This window comes from Vigna umbellata, chromosome 4 (assembly GCF_029865625.1).
Source record: "Vigna umbellata cultivar VRB3 chromosome 4, Vumbellata_1.0, whole genome shotgun sequence".
Taxonomy (NCBI): Eukaryota; Viridiplantae; Streptophyta; class Magnoliopsida; order Fabales; family Fabaceae; genus Vigna; species Vigna umbellata.
This window is the reverse complement of record NC_142168.1, coordinates 26,456,272-26,473,550: the sequence shown is the minus strand read 5'-3', so window position 1 is coordinate 26,473,550 and position 17,279 is coordinate 26,456,272. Positions and strand designations below refer to the sequence as shown.

General features: G+C 31.2%; 2 protein-coding genes across 7 annotated transcripts; both read left to right on the top strand.

The window, feature by feature from the left end:
- The first annotated feature begins 1,071 nt into the window (after window positions 1–1,071).
- PEPKR1 (phosphoenolpyruvate carboxylase-related kinase 1) lies at window positions 1,072–4,543 on the top strand. 6 transcript variants are annotated; one of them, XM_047320985.2, is made up of 5 exons: window positions 1,072–1,289; window positions 1,737–2,646; window positions 2,753–3,049; window positions 3,431–3,838; window positions 3,916–4,543. In XM_047320985.2, the coding sequence occupies exons 2-5, from the start codon at window positions 2,061–2,063 to the stop codon at window positions 4,179–4,181; spliced, it is 1,557 nt and encodes a 518-aa protein (XP_047176941.1). In that variant the 5' UTR covers window positions 1,072–1,289; window positions 1,737–2,060; the 3' UTR covers window positions 4,182–4,543. The 6 variants fall into 6 exon arrangements, with proteins under 6 accessions (XP_047176941.1, XP_047176940.1, XP_047176942.1 ...); XM_047320984.2 differs by having other exon boundaries at window positions 1,734–2,646; XM_047320986.2 differs by having other exon boundaries at window positions 1,072–1,349.
- Window positions 4,544–15,212: 10,669 nt separating this feature from the next.
- On the top strand, window positions 15,213–16,800 carry LOC124844118 (ATP-dependent Clp protease ATP-binding subunit). The gene is made up of 2 exons (XM_047320983.2): window positions 15,213–15,764; window positions 16,196–16,800. Exons 1-2 carry the CDS (start codon window positions 15,309–15,311, stop codon window positions 16,469–16,471), a joined length of 732 nt encoding a protein of 243 aa, XP_047176939.2. The 5' UTR covers window positions 15,213–15,308; the 3' UTR covers window positions 16,472–16,800.
- Window positions 16,801–17,279: the final 479 nt, after the last annotated feature.

Genomic DNA, 17,279 nt, shown 5'->3' with positions numbered 1-17,279 from the left:
CCTATCATAACTCCTTTTTAGACCAAAACGATCCATGACTCAACTTACTTCCTAATTCTCCCCTCTACACCAAACGTATACCATAAATATTCACACTAGCAAACATTCACAAGATTAAATCTAATCCAAGTAAGAATTATACCAGACATTCAAAAAACATATTACCACTTAAACTCATCAAAACACAATAAACATTATAACAAATATCTAAATTACAATTAAATTATCCTGTCATCAAAGTAACCAAATATCATATTTGTAAATTAAAATTTAAGAATAAACACTAACTTCCCTTACCTTATCAGAAATGCTACCAAGCTCTACACGGTACATTATTCTTGATTTGAGTTTAAAAAGCTTCTAAAAATATCTATAAATCACAAAATCATGATCAAAACAAGTTCTCAAGACTTTTGATCAACCAAAGATTAAAAAAATTGAATAGAGAACACATCCAAGAAAATTATAGTCGTACATATCTTGAATTAAAATGTTTTAAAAATTTTATAGCGAAAGAAATATTATATAAAAAGACGCACTTGTTTTGAAAGTAGTTAATTGTTTGTTATGGAAACATCATGTTATAATCTTTTATTAATAAATTTACTTAGCATTTTCAGTTGTCCAACTGTTTTAATTTATTTTACTATTTTTTTTAATTAAAGTGACCGATAATTAAGATAGTTTTATATTAAATTTGAAATATGACTTATATACTAATCCATTGGGATCACAATTTAGTGACGAAAAGTTTGCATAATTTACAGGACGTTATGAGATAAAATATCACAATTTTCAACATAAAAAAAAATGTAATAGTTACATTACTTTTTAATTATAACTAAATTTTTAATTTGATAATTTGTTTGATACAGAAATTCGTTAAATATTATAATTAAAATGTGGAAAAAAATAATATTTTGCAAGTTTTATCTTAGCTATGTAAAAAATCATTTATTAAAAAGTAAAAATTGGCCATGTAAATAAGGATGTGGTGATAATAATGAGTGTGAAATAGAAGAAGGGATTGATTTAACTGAATTAGAAGTCGGTGTTGGCGTCCGAGGAGAGCCTTCAATTTCAAAAAGACAGAACCAAACAAAGCAGCTACAAAGTTGGTGTTACTGTTATTGTTGTGAGTGTTTGTTTGTGTGAGCCTCCAAGAGGTCCCTCTTTGGAGCCTATGGTTGCTCTCTCTTCCTTGAGTTCAACCACTGCTCCAACGGCCTCTTTCACTCTCCTCCTTCTCTCTCCTCTTTTCCACTTTTTGACCTTTCTCTTTGCAATCGGTGAGTCCTCTGTGCCGTGCTTGGATCTGGGGTTGTTTGGTTTCTCGTGGACTCTGATGGGTCTGTATTGTTTTCGCTTATTCTGTTCTTTCTGCGCTGTTTTACCTTCTGGGGCTGCGTTTTTTTCGTTTTGGAGTTTATGAGGATCGTGTGGGTGTCTGTTATGGAGGTGATTCAGGTTGGAATTTTTTGTTGGTGGCATAAAGGATTATTTTTTGTTTGTTTTTTTTTCCAGTTTGGTTTGTGGGGTGTTCGTTTTAGAATCACTAATTTTTGTTGTGAAATTTGAAGCTGGGAAGGTTTAGTCTTCAAATTATTGTGACTTGTGATCTGAGTCATGTGATTGGTGTTAAGGAGAATTTATTTTTCCTACGAATATGTTTAGTTTTTTTTTTTCAATTTTATTGTGAAGTGTTTGATGTGAGTCTCATTGTTTTTTTTTAGCAGATCAAGTGATTTGGAAAAGGGAGAATAGTGGTCCCGAGTTCTGACTGGTTCAGATTCATGCTATCGTCTGCCATACGTTGTGTGTTTTCTTTGTCAAATATAAACTCGGTGAAGTTTCCTAAAAAATTTTGACTCTGAAATGGAGTGTTTTGGTTTGTAAGTGAGAAAAATCAAAGGTTGACGTCTGTGTTTTATTTTGCCAAAGAGGTTAGTTCTGTCTCAGGAAGAGCAAATTTGAACTATTCAACAAGAGTTCTTTTGGGTAAGCAAATTGAATAGTTACCTATATTTCTCGGTTTGTTGAGGAGGGAGGAGGAAATTGGTATGGCTGTTGCCAAGAGCGACAGCAACAGTGAACCTTGTACTTCATACAATTGTTACAAAGTTGCAGCCTTGACTGAGACCATATTAGAGACAAGTCAAGTCTCTAATCTAAAAGATCGGTACGTTCTCGGCGAGCAATTGGGTTGGGGACAGTTTGGTGTCATAAGGGCATGTTCTGACAAGTTAACAGGAGAGGTTTTGGCCTGCAAATCAATTGCTAAAGACAGGTTGGTTACTTCGGATGATTTGAGGAGTGTAAAACATGAGATAGAGATAATGGCTAGGCTATCCGGTCACCCCAATGTTGTGGATCTCAAAGCAGTTTATGAAGAGGAAGGCTTTGTTCACTTGGTGATGGAACTTTGTGCTGGAGGAGAGCTTTTTCATCGATTAGAGAAGCATGGATGGTTTTCAGAATCTGAAGCCAGGGTTATCTTCAGGCACCTTATGCAGGTGGTTTTGTATTGTCATGAAAACGGGGTTGTTCATAGAGATTTGAAGCCTGAGAACATTCTCTTAGCAACAAGATCCTCCTCATCTCCTATTAAATTGGCAGATTTTGGACTAGCAACCTACATCAAGCCTGGTACTTTTTCCTTTTCTTCCTTTGCAGATTGTAATCTTTTCGATTTTGGTTGCCCCTATGAATGTATGTGGTGTTCATCTTCAAAGGTTGGAATATGTTTAAGCAGGTCAAAGTTTGCACGGTTTAGTTGGGAGTCCTTTCTACATAGCTCCAGAGGTATTAGCTGGTGCTTATAACCAGGCTGCTGATGTGTGGAGTGCAGGTGTAATTCTTTACATTCTGTTGAGTGGGACGCCTCCGTTTTGGGGGAAGACTAAATCCCGGATTTTTGAAGCTGTTAAAGCTGCTTCCCTCAAGTTTCCATTGGAACCTTGGGATCGCATTTCTGAATCAGCTAAGGATTTGATCAAGGGAATGCTGTGTACAGACCCTTCTCGAAGACTCACTGCCCAAGAGGTTTTAGGTAAGTTTACTTTCTTTTTCATCTTGTTAATGTCTATCTGCTGATGTGGTTTTGTTTACATGTAACACTGGTTAAGAGAGCATTTTGGCGAAGCAGGGTAACTACAGTTCAGTTGTGATGTAGATTACTATTGAAAATTGAACATAAAAGGATCATTAGTATCCATTGAATGCGATAACTTAACTGAAGCATTAAGAATATGTTAAAATTATGCTGTAACACTGAAAGGTGTTACTTTTGGTATCAAAACCATCATATTATGTCATTTATGGTGTGCCTGTTCAAAACTCTATTATTTAAGTATATAAGAAAAGAAAGAAATGAAAAAAAAAAATAATTACATTTTTGCTTCTAACATTCATCTCAACTTTCCCTGCTTAGATCATTGCTGGATGGAAAGCAACCAAACAAATCAAGAACAACTTGGTGAAAATCAAATCCAAAGTTGCAAACAATGGGATGTTGGTGGCAGCACATTCTCAGCTTCTTTCATGTCCAGGAATCAGGACATTAGCTTTGGCGCCGGCTCTCCTACTTGTGATGCTCAATCCCCTACTTTCACATGCAGATCATCATTTTCTTCTTTTTTGGAAGAACCAGTCACGCCATGTGTGCTATCTGCCGGGTTTTCATTCAAGAGTGTAGGCGATTCCTCTGGTTTGGAATTCTCTTCTCCAATTCCCTCGATGCTTAGCTTTTCATTCCTCAGTCCCTCTCCTGTCGTTGAACACAAGAGTTGTAAATTAGAGTGTTCAGCTAACATGTCAGATGTAGATGCAATTGCTGGAGGTATGCATTAAAGTCTTTTACAATTTCCTTACTATTTCCTAGCTTCTTGGTCTGATCTTGTTTACAATTTTTTGCAGAAGCTAGCTTGGGAAAGTTACTTTTGCTACAAGATTCTCATCTTTGCATTGAACACGATGCTAAAGAAACGAATCGCAAGCCTGCTGACGCTAAAAGGTCAATTGGAATGAATGGACACAAGGTACTGGGAATCCACAGCAAGAGAAACAGGACAATTGGACTTGGTGAGTGTGAGCAACTTGACTTTGTAGTGACTGAATCAGTCATCCGTTGGTCATCCTGCACTCAACTACCAACATCTTTGAGATCATCTCTCGTTTGCTAAGCGAATAGAAGGAATCGGACTGCTTCATGCTGTGCCAAATATCAGCATAAACCGCAAGTTTTGCTCGGCTAACGTTTTGTACATGTTTTCCTTATTATCTGCGTTGTTGTTCATGTTAACTATCTTCTGGCTGGTGCAAGGTTTTCTTTAGATTTTGGTAGTGGCTTAATGGTGTGTCTGATTGAGAAATGATGCTATAGCAAAAGCTGTTCGCTTGTTTTTCTCCTTCTCCCTTCCCTTGCTATGTGCCTGAGTGAGAAAAAGTCAAAGGCATTCATTCAGCTGTTTTGTAAATGAAGTTGATCTTGATGTATGCTCCAGTTTTCTTAACCTGATGTATTCCAAGTCAACTTGATGTATCAGTCTTGCTGTGTTTGGTTTAGTTTATCACGAAGAAGTAGTTGTGTCTCCAATACTTTTACATGTTAAGTCTGTTTAAATGACTTTGTGGGGTTCAAAAAAACCAAGCTTCTAGGTTTGTCTCTTTTCCACATCATCACAAAAAATCCTAACATATACTCCTTGTCAATTTAATTAGAATGTACTAACAGCACAAGTTCTTTAAATTGTTATTTAAATACATACTGTTTAATGCTTTACTTTGAAACTAACATTTATGGTATAACAGTCTTGTAAGACAATGTGGGTTATTCTTAAATAAGTAAAGTACATATGTTATGAATTAAGCTTGAGTTGTGCTTAGTGTGAATTTTGATAATTTTCATGACAACTGATGAACTTGCTTCTAATTCTATCATTACTCATTTCATGCAATTTTGTACTTTACTTCAGTGTGACACGTGTTGGTTGCACCTGGTCCTTACATTTTGGTAAAGTTTTTCTCTTTTGATTGTTAAATTGTGTGGTGTGTAAATAGTTTATGGACCAGAAAATGGTGTCTTAGCCGAATTAAATGTTGTGAACCAGAAAGCCAGCTGGTGATGGTTGTAATCAATTACCCTTGACATCTCAACTCAACAATGATTAATCATTGTCCATAGCCATATGCAGAGGGAAGAGAGAAAATGGGTAGGTTTATTTGTCATCATTTGTTACGCCAAAAGTCAATGCCACCTTTTCTATATCAGATTATTATAAACAAATGGTGCCATTTGCAAGGTACTGATCAAAATGATTATGGCAACCATGACGACTTCGTGATTCTCACTTTTTTTAACATTATTTCTGTGGTCGTGTTTTCATTTGCTGCTGTATTTTATACAGTTTTGTGTAACATTACATGTGTACGTGGTTTTATTTATATTTGAAAATCTTTCGTATGTTTCAAGATATATTCATGTGAGTTGGTATTATGAAAAGGGTCACTAATTAACGATAATGACAAAATGTTGATGTGTTGCAAGATATCATGCATGAAGGTAAGTTGAATAGCTGGAACCTTATGACACTTCTAGAACAATTATATCATCTTTGAGAATTTTAAACACTAAAATTGATTCTTTCTAACTTAACATCGTTATCTTGATTAACTTGTGGATATAAGCATTTACATAATATATGTAATGTTAACTTTGGATGATTGGTTCGATATAAAGCTTTTGTTTTTATTTAGAAAATAAGAACTATGCATTTGCATCAGAGTTGGACTAAAAAAAATTATGTAAAGAAAAAAGGGTGCACGTTGGTGTAGAGAACATAGTTTCAAATATTTAAAACTCAATTACGAATTTATGTTTCTTTTTTCTGTGTTTTTTTAGACTAAAGTTTTGCATCATTTTGTCTTTAAAATGCAGAAAGTTGGATATACGATCTTTTGAGATCAAAATGAAAGAAAAATTAAATTCGTTCGTAGAAAATGAATGTTCATAGTGATGTATACAAAGGAAATTGTATGTTTTTTTTTAATTAAAGTTTATATTTTTAATAAAAAATATATATAGATTTTTTTGTAAATAGATCTGCTGATGAAGATAAAAAGAAAATGATCCCATGTTCTTTAATGAATACATAATATGTTTTCTCTTTACTAAATGTATGAGAAATGTGATTAGTGATAAATTTGATGTGAGTCTAATCATGTTTACATCCAAAAAAGGGTTATTCACCTATATACTTTACTGCATCAATTTTCTATAGAGATTGATAGGATGAATTGAACCCAGTAAGTATATTTCACACGCATTGCCCACTTAGGTTATACATTTCTTGTTTGATGTGAATTCATTACCATCAATTTATATACGATGGATTAGCCATTGTTAAGCATTTTTAACTAACAAGATGTTATCATTTCTAAGAATTAAAAAATATATATATAAATATATGACGTCAGATGCAAAGTTCCATAAATATTATGAAAGAGCAAAAGGGTATATTGCTCCACGAATGTAAAGTACAAAACTTAGGGTTTGAGAGTTTGATAATCGATTTGGTGATGTGAGAGTTGCTACTCCACTACCCAATAACACGACACACCCATTAATGATGTTCTATGTGTTTCTGGCCAGACAGGGAAACACCCCAATGTAAATGTTCCCTTTGTCAAAAACTTCACATATCATTCTGTCCACGGACCACCTTCATCATATTAAAAAAAAAGAAGTAAATTTTAAACTTTTTAAAAATCGAATAAAGAGAAAAAAGTTTATAATGTATAAATATAACGTAAATATTATTTTATAAATTGATTTTGTAAAATTAAATTAATCTTAAAATTCATTTCTTAAAATATATTTAAATAATATAAAACCTAATTCATTATTATATCATTATCAATCTATCAATAAATTTATAGTTACACATTTCATTATTTATTTTTTCTAATGTAAGTGGGTGAAATATAGTTTGAATTATGGTGGAATCCTTTTGGTGAGATTTGATAGGATGAGAAATGGGTTAGGCATTGGCCCCTACAAGCACTTTGGTGAATGATGTGATTTTATTTAAAGAAAACATTGGTACATTATGGGTGCATGTTGTGCCATAATTGCTTCTCATATTCTCTAACACAATGATGAATTTAATGCCAAGACTTTGGAGCAGACGTGTGGATGCCAAAACAACATTTGCTTTTCAAAAGCTACTTTAAAGCTGTGGCTATATATAACCATACTGCCAACCCATTTTATATTTTGTATTAACACTAACATCCATACTACAATATTCCATTTTTTCATTTTACTAAACTATCCTTTGTTGGGCTTCCAAAGATCCTTGAGGCCCAATGTTCTACGTATTGTTTTTAAGATGGCATAGTATTTTTAATTTATTTGCTTTAATGAACAATATAAACTTTCCAATTTTAAAAACATTTTCAAATTATTCTGCATGCTCAATCTTACCCACTTTGGTCAATAAACAATAGAAAAGTATATATCCCGAAAACATCGAGAGGTTTAGGCATATGATTCAAATAGATAAAGGCACATATAACAATTAATAATAATAATAATAATAATAATAATAATATTAATGAATAATCTATACTTTTATCAAAGATAATTTATCTTTGCTGTGTGCCGACATTTTTTTTCTTCAATTTTATCCTTCAAGTGAATTTTCTTTTAAATTTAACCATTTTTATTTAACCTTTTTTAAATTTAACAATTTTTTAAAATTAAATAAATAAAAATCACCTAAAAAAGTATAGCTATTTATAATAAAATAATAAAATTCCTTTATAATTATTTTTTATAATTATAATTTCATTATTTTTTGTGAGTATAGAAAAGATAATATAAATGTGCATGAATTTTTACTAGTAATAATAATAAATAAATAATAATAAAATAATTTATATCTATATATAGAGAAGATTTTTACTTTTGATGTTTAGTTGTTTTTCAATTTAATCCTTTAAATAAATTTTTTTAAATTAAAATAGTTATTTGATCAATTTTATCATTTAAGTGGTCTTTTTTTAAATTTAATTATTTTTATAGATTTGAGTATTTTTTAACCAGTTTATTAATCTTTATTATCATAAAGTGAACACACATTCGTCTAGTTTGTGTATTTTCACCATTGTTTATACTTATGTATAAAGATGATATATATTTGTTTCTCTTTTATATTTTTTTATTATATTTGTAATTTCTATATTAAGTTACTTCTTACTACTGTTATTATTATTTTCTTATATATATTAACCTAAACCCTAAATTTAATCATTTTTTATTTAATAATTTTTTTAATTTAATCAGTTTTTAAATTTAATAAATAAAAATTATTTGGAAAATAAATAAAAACTGCATATAATCAAATTGTAAAAATTAATTATTTTATAAGAAAAATGAATATGCATGCGCTTAGCTAGTGTATTTCCAATCAATATGTGCACATTGTTATGCCAACAAATTTCTCTTAAAAGCAAACATAGAAGAAGCATCTTTTTTCAATAATTAATTTTGATGCTACTAAATTTGAAAGAGAAAATGACTTTTTTTTTCAAAACCATATTTAAAAATTCAAAATTGCAGAACTGAAATATGTTTTAAGTATTTAGATTATTCAAAATTTCAGGATCTAAAACTATAATTAAACCTAAATAAAATTACAGTATTGGTGATTGCAATTAACTTCTCATTCATGCATTAAAACATTCATGTGGCAAAGAAGAAAACTGTTTGGAGGTTGATTAAATTAAAGCTTAACTAAACTTCAAGATTTGGAGCTTTTCAAAAATTAAGTGACACAAATATTCATTTATTAAAGAACTCACCAATCTCATTCTCTGTACTTTCCAACTTTACATTTTTTTGTTGTTGCGTTTTTTTCAGCTTAGGCTTTACTAATACAATGAATTTGCTTTAAGTATTATTTAACATGTCAAATTTTTATTGATATAAATAGGTTTTTAGTTTTTTAATTTTCAGTAAAAGTTAGAATTAGTTATTTTTTAAAAGGGTTAAATATGTTTTTAGTCCCTAAACTATTGGCCATTTCTGGTTTTCGTCCCTCTTCCAAAGTAAGGTACACTTTAGTCCTCATACTTTTCGAAACTTTGGTTTTAGTCCTCTAAAACTAACACTGTGAAAAATATGTTGACGTGGCTAACGGTAGACTGACACAGTTCTTTTTTTTTTCAGAGTTTATCAGCTTTTCTTCTTTTCTCTCTCCCTCGTCTCTTTCTTCAATTTCAAAACACAAAACAATAAAATCTTCCGGTCTAGCTTTTCTCTCGCATCTTCCATCACCGGTCACCTTCCATGAACCACTTTAATGCCACTTTAATGCCATCTTTAGTTGAAGATTTAGATGGCCACAAATCTAGTTCAATTACTCGTACACCTTGTTTACTGTACACATCAGGAAATCTTGCAGATCTAGTTCTAGAGCTAGAAGACAGATAAAATAGCTAAATTTTCCCTCTGTTACTTATATGCTAATAAATAATAGTTCCTAGCTAATGAAACATGTACTTTCAACAAACATTGAATTGTAAGAACGTGAAAAGGATATAACACGGGATGCTTCATTTCACAAAAAAGGGCATTACTTCAAGAATTAAAGCTTGGTATAGTTAGTCATAAAATTTTCTAGTTTATAAGCCAGTAAACAGATAGAAAGAGTCAGAGGAGGAGGTAAAACATGATGGTAAACAATAAAATAGGAAAAAGGTTGCTTTAATAAGAAAATCAATTGGAGAAACTGTTATAGAGTCAATTTTGAAATGAGGATGAGATATAACTATCACTAACTAGTTAGTTATCCAAGAAAATTGAAAATTTATCGATTATACTAACACAGAAGACACGAGTGGAAATCTTAGTCATGCCACCAGCTTATATATTCTCCAATCTTTCCTTACAAAAGTAACTAAAATGGTGAATTCTTGGAAGTTTAATTAGATTCCTTCAAAGTTCTTTCTTATCAACAGAGAATGCATGTTTTCTTTTACAATTATTGGAGCCACTATGCTATATGACGAAGTGAAAAGGCAGCAGCGCGCCATGAGCATGTTAGGAGGAAAGTGTAGGAATAAGAGAGATGAAAACAGGAAAAATCAAATAAGAAAACTTTTGTCTTTGATGTGTGTATGTTTCGTGTCATTTACAAAGCATAGTTGAATATATTTTTAGGTTTCAAACAAAAAGGAAAAAACATGTCGGACTGGAATACAATTCTGCTAGCTCTGATTTCAATACATCAGGAAATCTTGCAGATCTAGTTCTAGAGCTAGAACTACAACTCCGTGCTACTAAAAAACTCTCAACTATTTTATCCAAATCCTCTTCGCCGCTGATATTATCTCCCTGATGCTCCACAATGAACCGAAGAAGCTGATCCGATCTGCCTTGCAGCGAATCCCCCCAAACCACATAAAATGTGATTTTCCCACAAACTATGAAATGCTTCAACGTCACAGTAAGAAACTTACTTTTGAGGCAACAAAAGAACTCAGAAGTGTCAAAATGAATTTTAACTTGTTGGCGACCGACAATATTCATGAACTGCATTTCTTTTCAGGTGTCTATATACATTTCACGGATTGCAGAGACATTTTCGTCTGGACCTATCCATTCACCCGCAAATGAGCAAATGAATGATTGAATTTGAATCATAGTTAGTCACTATTATTTAAGTAAACGTCGACGAAAAGAATCACTCCGCTTCAAAGGCAGCAATTTCATATCTGACTTCTTCTAGGTGTTCATTGATGGTCATCACAACATCCTGAACACCTCTAATTGCTTCATTTAGAGCATTGTCATACTCAGCATCTGCTTCTGCTGCTTCAGTTCCAGAAGCTTCATTAATTCATTTATATCAAATTTGCAGGCTATTGGAGTTTTCTGCTAATCAAAACTCCATCGTTAAGTTTTCTCTCCAGGCTCATAAGCTTAGAGAATAAACATGAGTTTTCGATTTCCTTCTCCTTCTGACGATTGGTGTTGGTTCTTCTCTCGGGGCTGACGTTCGTGGTTTTGATGATGATGGTTGTCTGACCGGTGATGGGAGATGCGAGAGAAAAGCTTGACCGGAAGATTTTATTGTTTTGTGTTTTGAAATTGAAGGAAGAGACGAGGGAGAGAGAAAGGAAGAAAAGCTGATAAACTCTGGAAAAAAAAAAGAACCGTGTCAGTCTACCGTTAGCCACGTCAGCATATTTTTCACGGTGTTAGTTTTGGAGGACTAAAACCAAAGTTTCGAAAAGTATGAGGACTAAAGTGTACCTTACTTTGGAAGAGGGACGAAAACCAGAAATGACCAATAGTTTAGGGACTAAAAACATATTTAACCCTTTTTAAAATTTTAGATCAACTTAATCCATCTTTAAAATTGTTTGAATTTAGTTTTTTAACTAAATTTTGTTATGTTTTAAATGTGTTTATAAATTAATATTGAAGCATAGATGTATCAAACCATGTAAACAACTAAATGCTATCATAAATTGAAACATCAAGTAAATTTAATAAAATTTAATTAAAAGCATTAAATCTACACATTTTTTAAGTTAGAAACTAAATAAGACAAATTTTTTGAAAATGAACTATTTCCAAAAATTAACATGAATTGAAATGTCAAATAAATTTAATAGAATTGAGTTAAAATGATTAAATCTACATACTTTTAAAATTACGAACTAAATTAGATAAAAATTTAAAAAATGAATTATTTCCAAATTTTACTGGAAGTTAATGAAAAAAAAATATTTAACCTAATTTTATTTATATATAGTTTAATTTTATAATGTTAACGAGAATAAAATATTAAAAAAACATTTCTCGTCAATAAGACTGATTTGATGAATGAGGGGATGCAAAAATATACCGGGATTTAAAAAGAATTTAAAAAAAAAAGAAGGAAATTATCATATGTAATTTAATGATACATGTTTTATTTGACCTTGGATTCATTAATTATATATAAGGTAGTTAAGTGGAAAGAAATCAAAACTGATTTTTATACTAACTTTTGAATATATTTTTTGAAAGACATAAAAATTATAGTTTTTGAATATTATTTTTCACAATTTTTTATATTTAAATAACTAAAAAAACTAATTGAGACAAATCCAAAGACTGGAATCATTTTTAAACTTAAGAAAAAACTCGATCACATTTTTAAAATCAATAACTATATATTTTATTTTATATAAGAATACACAAATATCTATATTTAGCAATTATGAAAAACTATAATAAACATAATTTTCACAAAACCTCATTCCCTAATTATAATTGATATTTGATTAGTGATATATTTCTCAGTTATGATTTGTGGAAGACACATTTTCTTTTTTCATTTTCTTAAGAATTTCCATTTCAAGGTCTTTTCAAATATGAGTCTAATTTCTTTCATTTATTTTCTGGTCATTTTTCTCTTCTTTTATGTTTGTCTGATATTTTAACTCTCCTAACCTAACTGGATACCCACAATTTAGAGAGTTACTCCCTCCACCACCACACAGTGCTTCCTACACCTTTCCATTCCTCTTTTACCCTTTAGTAATATTTAAACGGATATGAATATGCGATTGGATTCTTAAACAGATGTCTATATTCTTGAACAAATATCGATATCCGTTGAAAGACAAACGAAAGTCAATATCCGTTCAAGGATGTTGACATCCTTTTCTATGATATTACTACTCTTACAGTTGCAACTACCACAAGTAGAGCTTTTGCACTCATTAAGCATCTATTTCTTAATAATGGCTACTTTTTCAGAACAAGAAATTAAGACCATTAGGTTGTACACACCAAAATGCATTTGAAAGATATTAACAATATGTTGTGGTAGCTTAACCATAAAAAATGACTAATTATGCTGTCTAAATTGTCAAGTATCAACCATATTTTTCTTTGTTAATTAGTCTTTTGGTACCGTAAAGATAGAATGTGTCTGATGTTCATGTTTTGGTTTCTTTATATTCACAACTTTTGTATTTTTTGTCTTTCATGTGCAACTCTACGAGGAGTGACAACCTTGAAAGCAAGAGCTTTAAAGGAGGTATGGAATATAACTACAGTTACACCACTGAAGCGAGGCATAGGGCGATTTGACTATGTGGTAAAAGTTTTAACAACAATACTAGCAACACCAGCACCAGTGATAGCGGGGAAGTTTTCAATGGAGAAAATTTTCTAGGTGTCTGGAGCCAAGAACTTATTGCTAAGGGCAGTGAATTACTCAAGCACACCCGTAAAGGTAACAGGAAACATCTAAAAGGCCCTGATTTAAAAGAAGCAGAAACTAGTTTTCCCTGATCACATTTATTTTCTGATGAAGTCTATACCCTTCTGAATGCTTCCTGTTAACTCTTTCTTTGCTTTTTCCAACCCAATCCTATGAAGCATTACACACAAAAAGTTTCACTTTTGTACTTATTGTATCCAAGAAAATAGGAAATAAATTCATAAACTATGATACCTTTCATACTCCTTTTTTGCTTTTTAAAACTCAATTCAGCGCGAAGAATAAAGGAAAAGAGAAAGTAATTTGTGTGCGATTAGAGAAAGATAAAAGTGAAGGGGTGTAGAAAGATTTAGAGTTTTAAGAAAGGTAAATAAAATTAAATGGTAAAAATTAAATTAATGTATATTTTTAAAATAAAAAAATAATGGAAAGGTGTAGGGAGTACTTGGGGTGATGGAGGGAGCAACTCTTCACAATTTGTTATTGAAAGAAAGCCCACATTTATTTTTCATGAGTTGAATATGGGCCTTTTTTTTGTACCCTCCTTTTCTTTTCCAGTGAACAGTTTTTTCAAGCACCCCTCTTATCTTTCTTGTATTTTCTATCTTCTCCACACCTTCTCTCACATCCATTATGCGGTGTTACTTTTCTTTTTCTCTTCGAAAATTGGTCGAAATCTAGTTTCTATGTTCTACAAAAAGCATAATCCTCTGTTTAATCCTTTCATAAAATCTAATTAAATAATTTACAAAGATTAAGAAATTTAGTTAATGCAACATTAAATTTGTATTGAATTTATATTAGAAGGTAATCTTTTTTTTTTCTAGGATTTTCTTATAAAGCAAAAGTTGATAGTGCAATTACAAGGCTAGTTCAGTATAGCTACTTAACAAGTTTCATTCGGCACTTCCAAAAGTTTTACTCTCTATTTCAAAGGTTTTACTATGAACACCTTAAATTTTTTTTGTTAAAATAACTATTATGCCATGCGGTAAAAATATGTAACATATTTCGAAATCTGATGAAGTCTCAATCAGAATTAAAAATTTATTGAGTGTTTTTTTCACTTGATTTCAAAATTCGTTTGGTCCTTTATTAGATTTTGAAATTTGATTAGTTCTTCATCATATTTCAAAATCCAATGAAGACCTAATTGAATTTTAAATTAGTTTGGATTTTCATTAGATTTCAAAATCCGATTGGATCTTCATTGTATTTCAAAATTTAATGAAGATTTAGGAGTCTCACAATAATGTTTTCATGCATATGCTCTTGCGATCAACCTCACAAGAATCACCACCAACACCACTTATCTCTTGGAGAACCTCTCAACGAGCAAACAACACCAACACCTTTGAACTCATAACCCATAATGCTTTGGAGGTGCAAAGTATATAAAAGAAAAAAAACATTAATTTGAAGATATTTTCGATAGCTTGGAGGTATAGGATGAAACACCCAATTCTATTTTTTTTGCCATTTCTTCTTCTCATTCATACATTTTTTGTATTTGTTAACGTATAGTTTAAGATGCAATTTTGTATTTTAGAATGTCAATTGAAATACAAAATTAAAGATAAATTTCAGAATATAAATATATTCTAAATTATACAATTTTGAGTACAATTTTTGTATTTAAACGAGAACTTTATCATCAGAAAACTATAAAACTCATCTCTTAGTTTCTGAATGAATTTAACTAATTTAACAGAGAAATTTATTACTGAGATCTAAATGGAGTAATGGAAAACAAAAATATCATAGTGATACTAGTTGTGATAGAATATCTTAATTTTAGCAAACAAGGAAATCCTATGAACCATTTCACACTGCCAAGTGTTGATTGCCTATTGCACAAATTGAAGACCCCACATCGAAAGATAAGATTCGTAGAGCCTAACCAACCTCATATATCTTCGTTCATTCTTTTTGGTGGATTCAAAGAAAGAGCTTATGATTTTTGTAATTCCATTCTCATCTAGAGTCCCACCTTATCTTTGAGCAAGTAAATCACACAAACTATAGATGAGTTGCAAGATAAACTCCATAAGCTCACCATTACTGTGCAAATTGTGCACCAAAAAGCCAAAGCTAAGAAGAAGAAACATTATCTTATTTTCCTTTTCCTCAAGTGGGAAAGAGCAGAAAACCATTTCCACCAGAACAAGGATTGAAAATCCAACATCTCAGGCTTACACTGTCAGTTTCAAGACAGAAAAGGGTTGCAAGCTTTCCATTTCAAGGTATCCTGACTTTGAATATGATGCAGAGGGGGGAATGGGAACTGGAGTTGCTGCAAAGGTTACAGAGAATGGTCCGGCCAACAATGACCTTCCTGTTTTATTTGATCTTGAAAGTTTGTATATTCCACCATTAACAAGTTCTACTGCCAAGTTTCTTGGATTGCCATTGCCACCGTTTTTGAAGATTGATATAATTCCAGAAGCATTACATGGAAATATTAACCAAGAATCTGGCAAGGTAAAACATTTAAGTTCTGAAGATTTTTGCTTCAAATTGAAAGGATTGTGCATTATGTGTACAACTTTTAGTGAGCTTTAATACCTAGGTTGTGTTTGTTTCAAACAAAAGTTATGAAATACCAAGATTGAATATGCATATACAATCTTTACTAAAAAAATTTATACTGTCAAAATAAGAAATGATCTTTGATACGATTTTTGGAACAGTTATTAAAAATTAACCAATTTATCATATAAATGATAATTGGTGATTAAATGATATTGCAAAGAATCTTTCTCCCTCTCTCTATATATTTATATAAAAGTTATTTAGAGAAGCTATTTCGTAAAGAGATGAGGTCATTTGAACTTGCCATAAGTGTCTCTCTAGTTAGTTTTGTGCAAGTACTACTCAATTGATGATATGATTGTTTTGGTATTTATAACAAGGTTGATCTTGAGTTCAAGGCCAAGTTTTTGTTTTCTGCTGGTAGTCTCTATAAGGCTCCTCCACTGTTGGTGAAGACAGTGTTGACATCTGAAGAAACAAAAGGCACTATGAAGAGTGGAAGAGGCAGGAGAATGGATGAAGAGGGTAAATGCAAACTGGTTGGTGTAGCAACAGTTGACCCTATTGATGATTTCTTTATGAATTCCTTCCTTGGCCTTCCAACTGAGTGCCTTGCTGAGTTAAAGGCTGTAATCTCCATATCTTCCTCATCTTAAGATCTCATCACAAAATTTGGACATTTGTTGAAAGTTGAAACCGATGCAGACTCATAATATCCAAGTTGGAAGATGAATGTGAAATAGTAGAAGATGGTATACATAGCAGAAACTAGAAATAAGTTAAACTTGAACTAGTTTACCCATTCAGCCTTGTAGAACACACAATAGGTAAAGCAAGTATAATGTATTAAGAAAAGAGTGAAGTCAAATACAATATTCATAAACATTTATTATCCCAATGTGTTTTTAACCTCTATTGTCACACAAGTATATTTCCATGTTGATTTTTTCTATATATTAATTAACCTTTGGAATGTTTTAGTTTACCTGGTTTTATACATTTGGACCCCAAATTTTGCAAAGCTAGTTCGTAACTTTTGCATGAGAATATTGTTGTAATGCATCCTTTATTGGATTAAAATTCAGAATTTGGCAAGATTTTATTGCAATTTTAAGAATGCATGTTTAAAATATGTACTATTATTGACTATGAAAAGCCAACAAATAATTCGTATTTGTGATACAGTCTTACAATGTTTCAAAGTTCTATTGCTGTAAATTAAAAAGAAATACAATTGAGAAAAAAAAAATTGAATTGCATTTAAATTTATACCTAAGATATTATCAACCTTCATTATGCTACATTTTGTTGAGCATTAAAGTAACAATAAACATATAATCTTTTACTCATTCCGTTTTAAATTATATACGTTTAAATAATACACACATTTCAAGATTACTCTAATTACTATAACAGAATAGTGCTTCACCAACCCTTTATTTAAAAAAGTAGCGTAGTTATGAA

What these genes read in the sequence shown, in the direction of transcription:
- LOC124844118 (XM_047320983.2), top strand. Translation starts at nt 15,309, where the DNA reads ATGAGTTGCAAGATAAACTCCATAAGCTCACCATTACTGTGCAAATTG. An exon ending in TTAACCAAGAATCTGGCAAG is followed by an intron (nt 15,765 to 16,195) that starts GTAAAACATTTA and finishes ATTTATAACAAG; the next exon opens with GTTGATCTTGAGTTCAAGGC.
- PEPKR1 (XM_047320985.2), top strand. Translation starts at nt 2,061, where the DNA reads ATGGCTGTTGCCAAGAGCGACAGCAACAGTGAACCTTGTACTTCATAC. An exon ending in AGCAACCTACATCAAGCCTG is followed by an intron (nt 2,647 to 2,752) that starts GTACTTTTTCCT and finishes ATGTTTAAGCAG; the next exon opens with GTCAAAGTTTGCACGGTTTA. An exon ending in TGTAGATGCAATTGCTGGAG is followed by an intron (nt 3,839 to 3,915) that starts GTATGCATTAAA and finishes AATTTTTTGCAG; the next exon opens with AAGCTAGCTTGGGAAAGTTA.